Source organism: Littorina saxatilis, linkage group LG3 (genome assembly GCF_037325665.1).
Source record: "Littorina saxatilis isolate snail1 linkage group LG3, US_GU_Lsax_2.0, whole genome shotgun sequence".
Classification (NCBI taxonomy): Eukaryota; Metazoa; Mollusca; class Gastropoda; order Littorinimorpha; family Littorinidae; genus Littorina; species Littorina saxatilis.
The window spans coordinates 38,755,442-38,769,593 of NC_090247.1; the positions used below are offsets into that span (position 1 = coordinate 38,755,442).

Here is a 14,152-nt window from a genome sequence, read left to right on the forward strand (position 1 = left end):
ACCAGTAGTCTGTACATTTTGAAGTCCCCTTTTCCTGCATTTATGATGTTGTACCTATCTCAATTTTAAAACTAAAATGTCAGCGCTACTTCTCTTTTCAGATGTTCTACCTTTCCTAAATTTTGAAGTCCCCTTTTCCTGCATTTATGATGTAACTATCTCAATTTTAAAACTAAAATGTCAGCGCTACTTCTCTTTTCAGATGTCCTCTCAAACGGCAGAATGACGACTACATCCGGTATCTACTGACAGCTATATACTTTGAATCTTGGGTAAGTTGCAAATCCACAAGTACAGAGAATGAATTAATGTGGGAGAAATGCAAAGGCCATGCTGGGCATGCAGGCATGCACACAAATACGTGTAGACACAAGAGTGTACATGCACACACGCACACACACACACACACACACACTGACATGAAGGAAGGCTGTATGTGCATGTAATTTTAGTCATGTTGCTTAATATTTCTAGCCATGAGGACACAGAATAAATACAATGTACCATATTGTATTCATGGGCCATTTTTGACTCACATGCGAAGCAAAAGTGAGTCTATGTACTCACCCGAGTCGTCCGTCCGTCCGTCCGGACGTCCGTCCGTCCGGTAAACTTTAACGTTGGATATTTCTTGGACACTATTCAGTCTATCAGTACCAAATTTGGCAAGATGGTGTATGATGACAAGGCCCCAAAAAACATACATAGCATCTTGACCTTGCTTCAAGGTCAAGGTCGCAGGGGCCATAAATGTTGCCTAAAAAACAGCTATTTTTCATATTTTTCCCATTTTCTCTGAAGTTTTTGAGATTCAATACCTCACCTATATAGGGCAAAGTAAGCCCCATCTTTTGATACCAGTTTGGTTTACCTTGCTTCAAGGTCAAGGTCACAGGAGCTCTTCAAAGTTGGATTGTATACATATTTTGAAGTGACCTTGACCCTGAACTATGGAAGATAACTGTTTCAAACTTAAAAATTATGTGGGGTACATGTTATGCTTTCATCATGAGACACATTTGGTCACATAGGATCAAGGTCAAGGTCACTTTGACCCTTATGAAATGTGACCAAAATAAGGTAGTGAACCACTAAAAGTGACCATATCTCATGGTAGAAAGAGCCAATAAGCACCATTGTACTTCCTATGTCTTGAATTAACAGCTTTGTGTTGCATGACCTTGGATGACCTTGACCTTGGGTCAAGGTCACATGTATTTTGGTAGGAAAAAAGTGTAAAGCATGTGAGTCGTATGGGCTTTGCCCTTCTTGTGTTTTATTTCTTTGCACAAATTCTGAACCTCAGTTAGGTAAAAAAAAAAAAGTAAAAAAAGTTCTTGTCTAGGGATGTTGTCATCAACTGTCGGAAAATGCACTAAAAAACTTTGCCTTCATTTCCAAATATCTGGAGAACATTTTTTTTTATTCACAATAGGGGGAAGGTGACGCCAAGGACTGTTACAAACTTTAAAATAAAAATAGCAGCACTTTTGTGGCTTTTATTTTAGCATGAAGAAAATAAATCCAGGCAAAATTGTTCCTGTCAAATAGTGACTGTTTGCAATTCTATGACCAACATGTTCACCGGCACATCTGGTCAGCGTACTTGCATTCTTTTTTTTTTTTTGCAGAAAAAGGAAGCCTGGGAAGACGAGAAGGCAGAAGAGGACATGGAGAAGTATTTCTGGGAGATCAGCAAGTCTAAAGACACTGTGATCAAGCTGCTGCAGACTACCAAAGAGATTGACAAGGTGAGTCATTATATGAAGTTTGTTTATTTTTGCTTGTGGGGCAGTTACATGCTTAGCTGAGGGAATGAGAGAAAGCCGGGTTAAAAGTAAATCAGGATTGACAGAACGCAGAGTTAATTACCCTTACATTTGTTTTTGTAGTGCACATCCCTACTCCTGTCCCAGCCCCAGTGCCCTCAAATACGCACATGCATGCATATACAAAATTCTGGGCTGTCATGAAAAAAGCTGGCTCTTGCTTGATACAAACGATGAACATAAACGTGCATGATGCAAGTACAGGTATACATACACAGACATACTCTTTCTCTTTCTCTCTCTCACACACATGCACACACACGCACACACTCACACTCTTTCTCTCTCTCCTTCAAAAAATTGGATTTCAGACCTTTGACAAAATTCTTTTTCTATGTGTTCCAATGACCTCCCTTTTATTTTACCTGTTTATCTCCCTTCTTTTGCTTTTTGGTCTTGATTTTTGAGTCACTTGAGAAAAAGTGACTCTATGTAATCGGTCAGTGTTAGTCTGTCCGGCCGGCCGGCCGGCCGGCCGGCCGGCCGTCCGTAGACACCACCTTAACGTTGGACTTTTCTCGGAAACTATCAAAGCGATCGGGCTCATATTTTGTTTAGTCGTGACCTCCAATGACCTCTACACTTTAACGATGGTTTCGTTGACCTTTGACCTTTTTCAAGGTCACAGGTCAGCGTCAAAGGAAAAATTAGACATTTTATATCTTTGACAAAGTTCATCGGATGTGATTGAAACTTTGTAGGATTATTCTTTACATCAAAGTATTTACATCTGTAGCCTTTTACGAACGTTATCAGAAAAACAAGGGAGATAACTAGCCTTTTCTGTTCGGCAACACACAACTTAACGTTGGGCTTTTCTCGGAAACTATAAAAGTGACCGGGCTCAAATTTTATGTGAACGTGACTCATTGTGTTGTGAATAGCAATTTCTTCCTGTCCATCTGATGCCTCATATAATATTCAGAACTGCGAAAGTGACTCGATCGAGCGTTTGCTCTTCTTGTTCTTATCAATATCAGGTAATATCCGCAGAAAATGAAAACAGGCTGATTATTCTCAAAGAGTTGAACACTACACAGCCCTATTTGTTTGCTTTTGTTTCCAGGCGAGCGCATCCGCAGGGGATCAGAAGCTGCAGTATTTGCCAGACGACACCTCGGAGGAATCCTTGCTTGCATTGAAAGAAGTACAGGAGTACAGGGACGCCATCTCAGAGTGTATGAACGATGGGGAGGATGACAACTCCATTAGCAAATATGGACAAGCTGTGCGCAAGCTTCTGGGAATCAGAGGAGGCGTGAATACAGAGGCTGCTTCTTAGCGAAGTGTTTCTGCATGGCGGGTGATTTGCTGGGTGCTGTGGAACCTGCGTAATAAGTCCTTTTGGAAAAATATGAGAAAATCTGGTCTGTCAAAGGAGGGAGTCTGAACTTTGAGGCAAATTTAAAGAGGATATGAACAAAAAAATGTGGAATAGCAAGGTCTTAAATTGTGTGATCTTAAAAGGAATGTTCCACTGTCCTTCTGTGTGTCGGAGCTGTTTAATTGCAAACTGAACAGCCGTGTTATTACTTGACCGTCACGCTGTAGATCAGTCCACTGTTGACAGCTGCCTGCTTGGTTAACAATGCTGCTTTAATTTTGGAAAGAAAATTTGGCCACACAGTGTCTAGAAGAAGAAAATTGTGTAACTTTCCGTTGCCAACATGCAAGTTATTTTATTAATTTTTCTGCAGTTCTGCATTTGTTAATTGCTTTTAGGGAAGGACAAAATGAAATTCTTGAATAAAGTGTACTTTGACATATCTATTAACTTACCTTTTCATACACTTTCAAATGCCCAAGCATCGGTTGTCTAGTAATCTTACACCATGGTTTGTTCCGTCCTGAGGATGTAAGTCTGGTGATAAAATATCTTTCCACTTCTGTTGCATCAGGGGAACTGGTTCTAAGTTCTTAGGCTGCAACTCCCACATGCACTGTTTCGTTTGCGTGAGTGGGTTTGTACATGTTTGGTTGCATTTTACCGGGCCCCTTAGGCAGTCACATTCTTTTCAGGGATGATATAGGATTGTATAGAATTGACACACGGAATACACGTGTGCACCTTAACAACTTATTCAAGTATTCCAATATTTGGTCTTTTGTTGTATTTCAAGCCATTAAGTTTCAATGTTTGCTGAATACTAAGTCAGACATGGATGTATTGTGAGGGAAATGTGAAATAGACATTGTTTGGAAATAACTCTGTCGGGTTCTTGTGGGTTGTGGAAGAGTTCTTTTCCTTGGAAACACTGAGGCAAATAAATCCGCATGATGTTCAAGTCCATTCATCGAGTGACTTCCCAGTGAAAAGAAGCTCGGGTCTGCGTTTTCTGCACTGTGTTTTCCGTACTCAATGCTGTGCTCCTTTTGCTTGAAGGTCTGCACATTTGAGCTTAAAGGCAAAGTAAGCCTCCCGTAAACCATCACAGATACTGTCAGGCTTTTACACACAGTACAAACACCCTTCCATTTGAACGCTCACCAAACGGGAACATCCTAGGTGCCCTTCGTAAAGAGCGAGCAATTTTCAAAGAATTTATTTTTGCGTGGTTTATCTTACCCCTGAGCCATCGTGAACCCGTGTGATCCAGTTTCCCTTTTTCACAATGCAGTCGTCAATTTGTAATTTGAATGGGGCTCGCTGTGAGCTTATAGATCTGCAATAGCACGTTATGTACCTCCGACTTTTCACGAAAAAAACGAATGTCATTCATAAGAACTCTAGCTATGGCTTTTGACTGCCTATAAACCGTCGTCTGCTACAAAAATCACGACCTTGCGTGACCCTGCTTTTGGGCTTTTCAAACTTTCAAAACTTCGAATTGTACTGATCTTGTCTTGATGAAAAAAGAATTCTTTTAGGATTTAAGAATGTGTAACAAGCTGAGAATTTATTATTTAGATTTCAAAAGTTAGGTCTGGCGCCAAAACGCACCACGGTCCGAATCATTCTGATAATCATCGCTCCACGGCTATAGCCAGTTGAAGGGAAGTAACTTCTTCTTCTTCTTCTTCTTCGTTTATGGGCTTGGACTCCCGATCCCACGTACACTCGTGTTTTAGCACGAGTGGAATTTTACGTGTATGACCGTTTTTACCCCGCCATTTAGGCAGCCATACGCCGCTTTCGGAGGAAGCATGCTGGGTATTTTTGTGTTTCTATAACCCACCGAACTCTGACATGGATTACAGGATCTTTTCCGTGCGCACTTGGTCTTGTGCTTGCGTGTACACACGAAGGGGGATAAGCCACTAGCAGGTCTGCACATAAGTTGACCTGGGAGATCGGAAAAAATCGCCACACTTAACCCACCAGGCGGCCGGGATTCGAACCCTCGACCTTCCGATTAAGAGGCCGACGTCTTACCACCCCGCCACAGCGCCCGTCAAGGGAAGTAACTCATTTTTGACCTGAGTTTAGGATGGGTCCGATTGAGATGGAGACAATCCGAAAAATTATTTCTTTGAAAATTGCTCGCTCTTTACATAGGGCACCTAGGATGCTCCCGTTTGGTGAGTGTTCAAATGGAAGCGTGTTTGTACTGTGTGTAAAAGCCTGACAGTATCTGTGATGGTTTACGGGAGGCTTACTGTCCGGGCGTGATTTCTGGTATAACAACCGTCCAGCACCAAAACGAGGCGCCATTGTTGTAGCAGCCCAAGTCCACAAAAATAAATTCTTTGAAAATTTCTCACGCTCGACAGAAAGCAGCCAGGATGTTCCCGTTCGGTGAGCGTTCAAATGGAAGTATGCTTGTACTGTATGTAGACGCTCGGGGAGCTCTGTGATGGTTTACGGGAGGCTTACTGTGCCTTTAAGTTTCAATGTCGAGGTGTTTGCAAGCCTCAGTGCACAGATCGCTGACCACATGTGTAGACATGCCGCTCACCAGTGTTTGGCCTTCAATGTTAAGTGAGTTTATTTGCCTCAGTGTTTCCAAGGAAAAGCAACTTTTCCACAACCCATTAAAACCGGACAGAAGTTGCATTGTATTTCTGGAATTCGTCCATTGCATATTTTATCATGGGATAAGCCACAGGAGTTCAAGTGTAGATAAACAGATGCATCTTGTCGGCCGTAAAATACGGTACTTTATTGATGCATGCGTGATGTGAAAGAGAATTAAATGTATTAATCTATATAGTATTTGGATGTGTTGTGAGTGAAATCTAAACTGTACATTTTATCATTACTTTACTGCATGCGTGATAAAAAAGAGTAGTAAATGTACATGTGTTAATTTAAAATAAAATATTGAAACAATCAACGGAGGCTGTTTACATCCATGAGTGTTATGGCGTGGCTGTTAGTTTGAAGGTGTAAGGGAGATAAAGTTTGCACGGAAGGGTGAAATGGTTTGTGGGAAATCTTTGCAAGTGTTTTGTTTGACTGTCAGTACAGTCATAAGCACTTTAACATGTTCGTGTGTGTGTGTGTGTGTGTGTGTGTGTGAACAATGTAAGTGCAACCAAATATTTACCAGGTTCTCTTCAGTGACAGCTAGTTGTATGGTAACTTCATTTGTCTTTAGCAATTATGGTAAAAACATACAATTGATTACGTGGGCTGAAATCAATATAAGCAATTACTGCCAAGTGTTGGCCTCTCAGTCACTAAACCACAATGCCAGTTAGCTACCACAGTTCTCTAATATATCAACATGGGTTTGTGCTGGAACTGTTCAAACAACTAAGACGTGTTAAGTTCTGTACAACCTGGTCACTGAGAAATTATTGATGTTGTATTACGAAATATCGCTGTATGAGTAGGTATCCCATGTAAGTGATGGAAAAACCAGGGACATGAACTGAAAGGTCCCAAAAAGGCGAAGTGTGTGTGTGTGTTTGTGCAATTGATCATTTTTGATTATTAACTTAAAATTATAAGCACCAGATCTGAGGTTCATGTGCTGATGCAGAGAAATCCAAATCCAACAGATTGAACTTTGATTATAAACCTGAAAACGTTAATAAAATGCAATGGATAACTACCCCCCGCGGGTTAGGGGGAAGAATTTACCCGATGCTCCTCAGCATGTCGTAAGAGGCGACTAACGGATTCTGTTTCTCCTTTTACCCTTGTGAAGTGTTTCTTGTATAGAATATAGTCACATTTTGTAAAGATTTTAGTCAAGCAGTATGTAAGAAATGTTAAGTCCTTTGTACTGGAAACTTGCATTCTCCCAGAATGGTCATATATTGTACTACGTTGCAAGCCCCTGGAGCAATTTTTTGATTAGTGCTTTTGTGAACAAGAAACAATTAACAAGTGGCTCTATCCCATCCCCCTCCCCCCCCCCCCCCCCTTTCCCCGTCGCGATATAACCTTGAACGGTTGAAAACAACGTTAAACACCAAATAAATAAAGAAAGAAAGAAAGAACAACCATCTAGAGAAATATACTAAAATACATAGTTTGAAGGAAGGATGCATACAGATCCCCCTGCCCAACCCATTGCGCTCACAAACACACACACACTGTAGAGAGTACTCAAACTTTCTTTCATGTCAGCAACATTACTGTCAATACAGTAAAGGTATTAGCACAAGAAAAGCTGCTTTTTCACATCATTTTTTTCCAACCTGGACATTTTGATCGAATAAGACATTGGGGGGGGGGGGGGGGGGGGGGGAACAAAGAAAAAAAAATTACAATTGGAGAATCTCTCCAATTAAAAGTAAAGTCATGTTGCAAGAGTGTCTTCACGAATCATAGATAATGGCTACACTTTAAAAGACACGTTCCTTCCAATGTTATCAACCAAGCAAACCACCACAGAGCTTTCCAGAGTTTTACATTGGATACGAGCATCCTAGTACACATACAAAAATCCAAACAACCTGCCTTCTTCCTGCGCAGAACGGACATTTTCATCGAATTCATGTTTCGGATTGTAACATAAGTGCCACAAACGAAATTAATCAGGCAAAAATGGAGTAAATAAATGACATAAAAAATCACGTTGCACACGAAGCAGTCAGCTTGTAGAATTTGATATGTATTCCAAGTGTAAAGACTCGTATCACACGAAAAAGCCTGAACGTATTTATTTTGATATACAAGATGGTATACACGGGGAAGAAAACGCCTTTCATAGAAACTAGTCTGTGTATTGCACGTGCTAAAGTGTGGATTGTCAGTCGAAGGAGCCTCAAAAGACGCGGGCATATCCAAAAAGGTTTGTGCCGATTCTGCGCTCGAAGTCTCAGCTAAGGACACATGGCGGAATGCATGCTCATTTAATTTGTACCATAACCTAAACTGAGTTGGCCAGACGGATACGTGTCCATGTGACACTTCCTCAGTGGCCAGCCAGCAACTTCTCCAGGCCTGCCCATATTATACCACGCTGCACTTAGGCCAACTTGAACTCAAGACCAGTTGAAACTAAAACTGAAAACTAACAGTGAAGTTGTGACTGGTCTTAAGTTAATTCCAGTTGCCCTGCGGCTAGCCACGCCAGTGGCTGGTAACGCACAGGATTGAGGCAAAACGGACCTGCCACGGCAGGGGGACCTCGACTGACGACCTCGCGGCAGGACGGCAACACTAATTCGTGTGGGGGACTGGTGTGACCATCTAGCAATCGACGAAGAAGAAGTACATTATGTTGCGTTATCTATATAAGTAACGGCGACCAACAAAACATCGATGTAACTCATGCAGTTCACAGAATATTGAGCAGTATCCTCTACATAACCTCCACTCCGAAGTGTTTAAAGCAATTTCCACCGGGCTTACCGTGATCCAGATCAAAATCTTAACTATTTTGATTGTTTTTCTTGTATGTTCTCACGTAATATTGAAAGCCACAACTATACTGAAGACAAGAAAATGTCCCTGGCTGCTAGATATTGCCACTCAGTCTATTCTCAGTACGGCCCACCCCCTCCCCTGTCAGTTTCGTTTTTGGTCAAGCTGCAGGCCGATTCAAGTCCTGTACTCTTTATTCACCGTTGACAGGAAACTGGGACACGATTTTACTCAGAACGGACGCCCTGGATTGCAACATTCGCAATCTCTCTCTTCGTATAACTTCCCGCGTGTCTATGTTGTTCTCGTCCACCATGTCGGACAGTGCGCGCCGTCTGGCGGCCTTGGAGAACACCATGGCTGCTTTGATGACTGTGCCAAGGGAGCTAACCGATGGTCTGAGTCCCACTGGTTGCTCAAGGGCAAGCTCGCGACGCCGGTGGCTAGGCTGACGATCCCCGCCAGCGTTTGAGCTGGTTTCCTCGTCAGAGTCTTCCTGGAGAGAGTTTGGATTTGGGATTCTGGAAAGCGGAGGGATCCTCAAGTTGTGTCCTGAGGCAGAGGGAAAGTCTCCTTCCTTCACGACGTGATGGGTGTGATGTCTCGTCTGAGCGTGTTTCGAGGAATCTGCAGAATCTTCGCCGTGCTTCTGTGTGGTTGATGTTGCCTGCTGGCTGTCTTTGGACGCCAGCAGAGGCGTCACCGTCATGGCTGACGTCAGCGATGACGTATTGGACTTTTCTGCTTCAGACAGGGTGTGGTTTTTGAGAAGTCCAGCGCTGGTCTGTCTCCGCTTCATCAGAAGTGATTTTGGAGGGCGCTGCGGCGTACTTTTCCTGCCAATAAACAAGCTGTGACGCCTGGAGTCCGTGGAATGACTGGTGGCAGGTCGATTGTGATGCAGGAGAGGGCTAAAGCTGTGGCGTCTACCAGAAACCAATACCATTGGACCTGGCTCTGCCTCTTCCACATGAGATATATGTTCGTTTTCCTCAACTGTTGTCAGCTTCTTTACTGGCCCTGCTACGGACGCAGCTCTCAGAGGCAGTAGGCTGTTCTTGTAGTCCTCCAGTGCCAGCTCTGCTATTGCACTTTCACACCTGAGAGAATTGCCATCAGCATTGTCCGTCGTCCATTCATTACCATTATCAGACTCACTTTTCTTCAGGAAGTCGGCGGTGACCCAGTCATCCTTGTCGCTGTCTGTCTTAACAATGCCATCATCACTACAGAGGGACAACTCTTCAATGTCAATCACAGCTAAACTTGAATCCGATGTTCCTTCACCTCTGGCTTCTTCATTGGCAACGAAGACATTCTCTGCCAGGTCCTCGCTAGAACTATACGAAGACACGGACATTATATCCGATCGACTGGACGGTCGTTCAGCGTTTGGAGGGACAAGTAGCTGACCGTCTCCCAGCTTAGGAATATTCTCAGCACTGCTATCAGAACCACTGTTGCCTTGCAGTTTCCTGTAGGTCTGCTGCAAAGGGTTAGTCATCAACACGTTGTCTTTGGTGACGAAGAATCTGGTGTCAGTGAAGGACCGAGCACGAACAAAAGCTTTGTAATCTCTTCTGCTGGATCTCAGGTTATCTGCCACCTCAGAAGGAGAGGGTGGTGTCGTTCCAAGCGGGGACGCATTCTTCGCTTCTTCGGGAATCTCAGACATGTTGGCCGAGTCCTCCGTAGTCCGCATATTTCTGAGTGGAGTCGAGACGGTTCTTTTGCCGAGGTCGTGGTATTGGTTGAACGACGTTGAGCTGACGCTTCGAAGCCCTGAACGGAACATGTGAAGCCCGTTGCCGTTGGAGTCTTGTAGATCATCATCTTCTTCCTCCTTCCTCTGTAGGCTTTGTTCTTCGCCTGTTGTTGAAAATCTGTCATCCTCACCTCCATGATAGATGACTTCAGTTCTGGACGCGAAACTGACAGCGGACGCACTCCGTCTTCTTGCAGCGCAGCCGTCTTCTCCGCTAGCAGACCGCACAGACCTCCGCCTCTCATCTCCAGAAGCCTTACACCTCTGCACAGACACGTCGGACTGCGGGCTGAAGGCGGGGCGAGAGGAGGAAGGGCGCGGCTTTATCCCCGAAGGCGTGGTCTGTGGGCGGGGCTGAAACTGTCGGAGAAACTTCTCCAGCTGCCTCTCCCGAACCTTCCACTCCATGAGGCGCTTCTCGCTCAGCTTGTTCTTGCTGTGCTTGCACTTCTCGTACACGTTGTCCTGAGGTCCGTCTGGTGGCAGTGCTTGGTCACTGTGCCCTGGGACGGGAGAAACCACAAAGATGAGCATGTTTATGGTTCCACCTCGCAAAAAAAGCCGTTGTCTACCTCTACGCATATAAACTAAAATAAGATAAAATAATAAAAAGGTTTAACCGTTGTCATGGAAACATCGTGCCATTTGGTGAACATGTGACGGTTGATGTCAGTGGTACTTGTGTTACTCCTGGTCTCTGTTAGAGGACACCCCCCCCCACACACACACACACACACACACACACACACACACCCCATGACCTTTATACCTACTTCACCAGACAAGTGCAGAGAACAAATAGTTACATCAAAACTATTGCTTACCTGTAGTCATGGAAACGGGGTGTCACTTGATGATATGGGCTGGGGTGCGCGAAGCTAAAAGCGGGGAGCCAGCCATTGGTCGAAACCGCATCTGTTCTCGATTTCAGCCAGTCATGCGGCAGATTCTCACCCAGTTTTGGTTTCGTGCACCTCAGCCCAGCGGCACGGTGGCCTGGTGGTAAGGCGTCCGCCCCGTGATCGGGAGGTCGTGGGTTCGAACCCCGGCCGGGTCATACCTAAGACTTTAAAATTGGCAATCTAGTGGCTGCTCCGCCTGGCGTCTGGCATTATGGGGTTAGTGCTAGGACTGGTTGGTCCGGTGTCAGAATAATGTGACTGGGTGAGACATGAAGCCTGTGCTGCGACTTCTGTCTTGTGTGTGACGCACGTTATATGTCCAAGCAGCACTGCCCTGGCCCTTCGTGGTCGGCTGGGCGTTAAGCAAACAAACACACAAACAAACAAACCTCAGCCCAGGGTCCTTATCTGACGGTTGATGGTATACTCGTGTCGCGGCTGGTTTCCCTCAGTCCCCAACCCCCCACCCCCTCCCCCCACTACCCCTCTCTCCATAGACAACTGCATCTGAATTGTGTACCTGTTGTCTTGGAAACGCCGCTCCACTTGGTGACCATGGTCCGCATCTGGCGGTTGATGTGGTACTGGTGCCGCGCCTGGTCCTTGTCTAAGAGCTTGAGCTGCTTGTCCAGCCTGACCCTCTCCATGCGGTTCTTCAGGTCCGCCCGCACGAACACCTCGCCGTGGGAACGCAGCGTGCTTGACACTGTCGGTGCTGACGCTGGCATGCTGCGTGCTTTCTGGTTCTGGTTCTGAAAAATGAGTTTGAATTTTTGAGTCACTTGAGAAAAAGTGACTCTATGTAATCGGTCAGTGTTAGTCTGTCCGGCCGGCCGTCCGGCCAGCCGTCCGGCCGGCCGGCCGGCCGTCCGTAGACACCACCTTAACGTTGGACTTTTCTCGGAAACTATCAAAGCGATCGGGCTCATATTTTGTTTAGTCGTGACCTCCAATGACCTCTACACTTTAACGATGGTTTCGTTGACCTTTGACCTTTTTCAAGGTCACAGGTCAGCGTCAAAGGAAAAATTAGACATTTTATATCTTTGACAAAGTTCATCGGATGTGATTGAAACTTTGTAGGATTATTCTTTACATCAAAGTATTTACATCTGTAGCCTTTTACGAACGTTATCAGAAAAACAAGGGAGATAACTAGCCTTTTCTGTTCGGCAACACACAACTTAACGTTGGGCTTTTCTCGGAAACTATAAAAGTGACCGGGCTCAAATTTTATGTGAACGTGACTCATTGTGTTGTGAATAGCAATTTCTTCCTGTCCATCTGATGCCTCATATAATATTCAGAACTGCGAAAGTGACTCGATCGAGCGTTTGCTCTTCTTGTTAGTTCAGGTCGTGGGGTGTTTTCTCCCTTTTATTATTAATTTATTTTGCTTATGCGAGGCGCTTAGAACGTCAAAGTCGTCATTATCGTCTTCTTCTTTGTCTTCGTCGTCGTCAACATCATCATCATCTAGTCAACTTACTCTTCTCCGTTGATCGTCCTCGATACAGTCTCTGACGATGTTCGCGCTGATAAAGAGCAGTATGGTTTGGCTTGGTAAGACTATTCAATATCACGTAAAGAACATTCTTCCCCTTCCTTATTGTTATATCCGTCTGTATGTGTCTTATCTGTACGTGTCTGTCTATCTCCATCTCTCTGTCTCTCTGTCTCTCCCTTTGTCTCTCTGCCAGTCTGTCTCTGTCTGTCTGTCCACCTGTCCGTCTGTCTGTCTCTGTCTGTCTGTCTCTGTCTCTCTCTCTCTCTGTCTCTCTGTCTCTCTCTCTCTCTTCTCTGTCTCTCTCTCTCTCTGTTTTGGAGAGGGATTTGGGTGACGAAAGTGAATCGCAAAGGTATTAGAATCACATCTTTGTATCCAACCACCGAGAGACCTACCTAGGGAACATAGCTAATAACTAAACCTATGACGGCTTACTAGTGCCAACACCTCATAATTGTAATTATCAAGGGAAAATTAGTAATTTTCCCTTGATAATTACCATTTTCACGTGTTTATTACTACTTTTCCCGAAAAAATTACTAATTTTCCCGGAATAATTACTAACTTTGACCTGTTAATTACTCATTTTTAGTTTTGGCTCACTTCCTGACGGATTGCTGGTGCCAAAACTAAAAATTAGTAATTTTCCCGTGAAAATTACTAATTATCCTGTGAAAATGAGTAACTAACGAGTCAAAACAGTTCTACAGAACATGCTCCAAATGGCCTCCGCGCCGATTCAGGCAAACTTGAACTCGCCGCGCAAAGTTATCAATCACCCGCACACACTCCTGTTGCGAGATTCCGCGAATGGTTGTTGTGATGGCTCGCTTGAGTTCTGCGATTGTCTGTGGGTTGTTCCTGTAGACGTTGTCTTTCAGGAACCCCCAGAAATCTGGGGGATTTAAATCCGGGGGAGGCCATTTGGAGCATGTTCTGTAGAATGAGCATAACTTTCCTGAAAGACAAGCTAGAACGCTAACATTTTCTGTTGAAATCATGCAGAGGCTACTTGTGTGTGTAAATAAATTTTATGAAGATTGCTTTATTTTTGTTCAATTTATGACGTTTTGTTTGGGTACTCTTTTTTTTGGGTCACCCTGTATATATATTTTCAAAAAAGATTCACGAGATGAATTTAAAGTTAAAATCACTACATAAGAAAAACATGCCGGCCCCCACTCCGCGCAAAAGTGGGGGCGTACAACTTTCTCTGCTTTCACTTATTGAATTTTCTCGAACTCTCTATATTGAGCACACACACACACACACTCGCACACACGCACGCGGATTTTTTTAGTCGCGAGAAGTACCACAAAATTACTCGGCTCTAAAAGGCTTCATTATTGATTCGATACACACAAAAAGTCAAGTTTGGAACTGCCTCAT

At 44.2% G+C, this 14,152-nt stretch overlaps 2 protein-coding genes across 4 annotated transcripts in view; both read left to right on the forward strand.

The window, feature by feature from the left end:
* Positions 1–6,099, forward strand: part of LOC138962317 (small ribosomal subunit protein mS35-like) — a 42,045-nt gene extending 35,946 nt beyond the window's left edge. For all 3 annotated transcript variants that reach the window (XM_070334086.1, XM_070334087.1, XM_070334088.1), the window contains exons 7-9: positions 203–272; positions 1,632–1,751; positions 2,896–6,099. In XM_070334086.1, coding sequence (XP_070190187.1) covers positions 203–272; positions 1,632–1,751; positions 2,896–3,111 — 406 coding nt within the window. In that variant the 3' untranslated portion in view covers positions 3,112–6,099. The remainder of the gene's footprint in view (positions 1–202; positions 273–1,631; positions 1,752–2,895) is intronic.
* Positions 1–14,152, forward strand: part of LOC138962319 (uncharacterized) — a 130,129-nt gene that overhangs the window by 5,174 nt on the left and 110,803 nt on the right. The gene's annotated exons all lie outside the window — the stretch shown is intronic.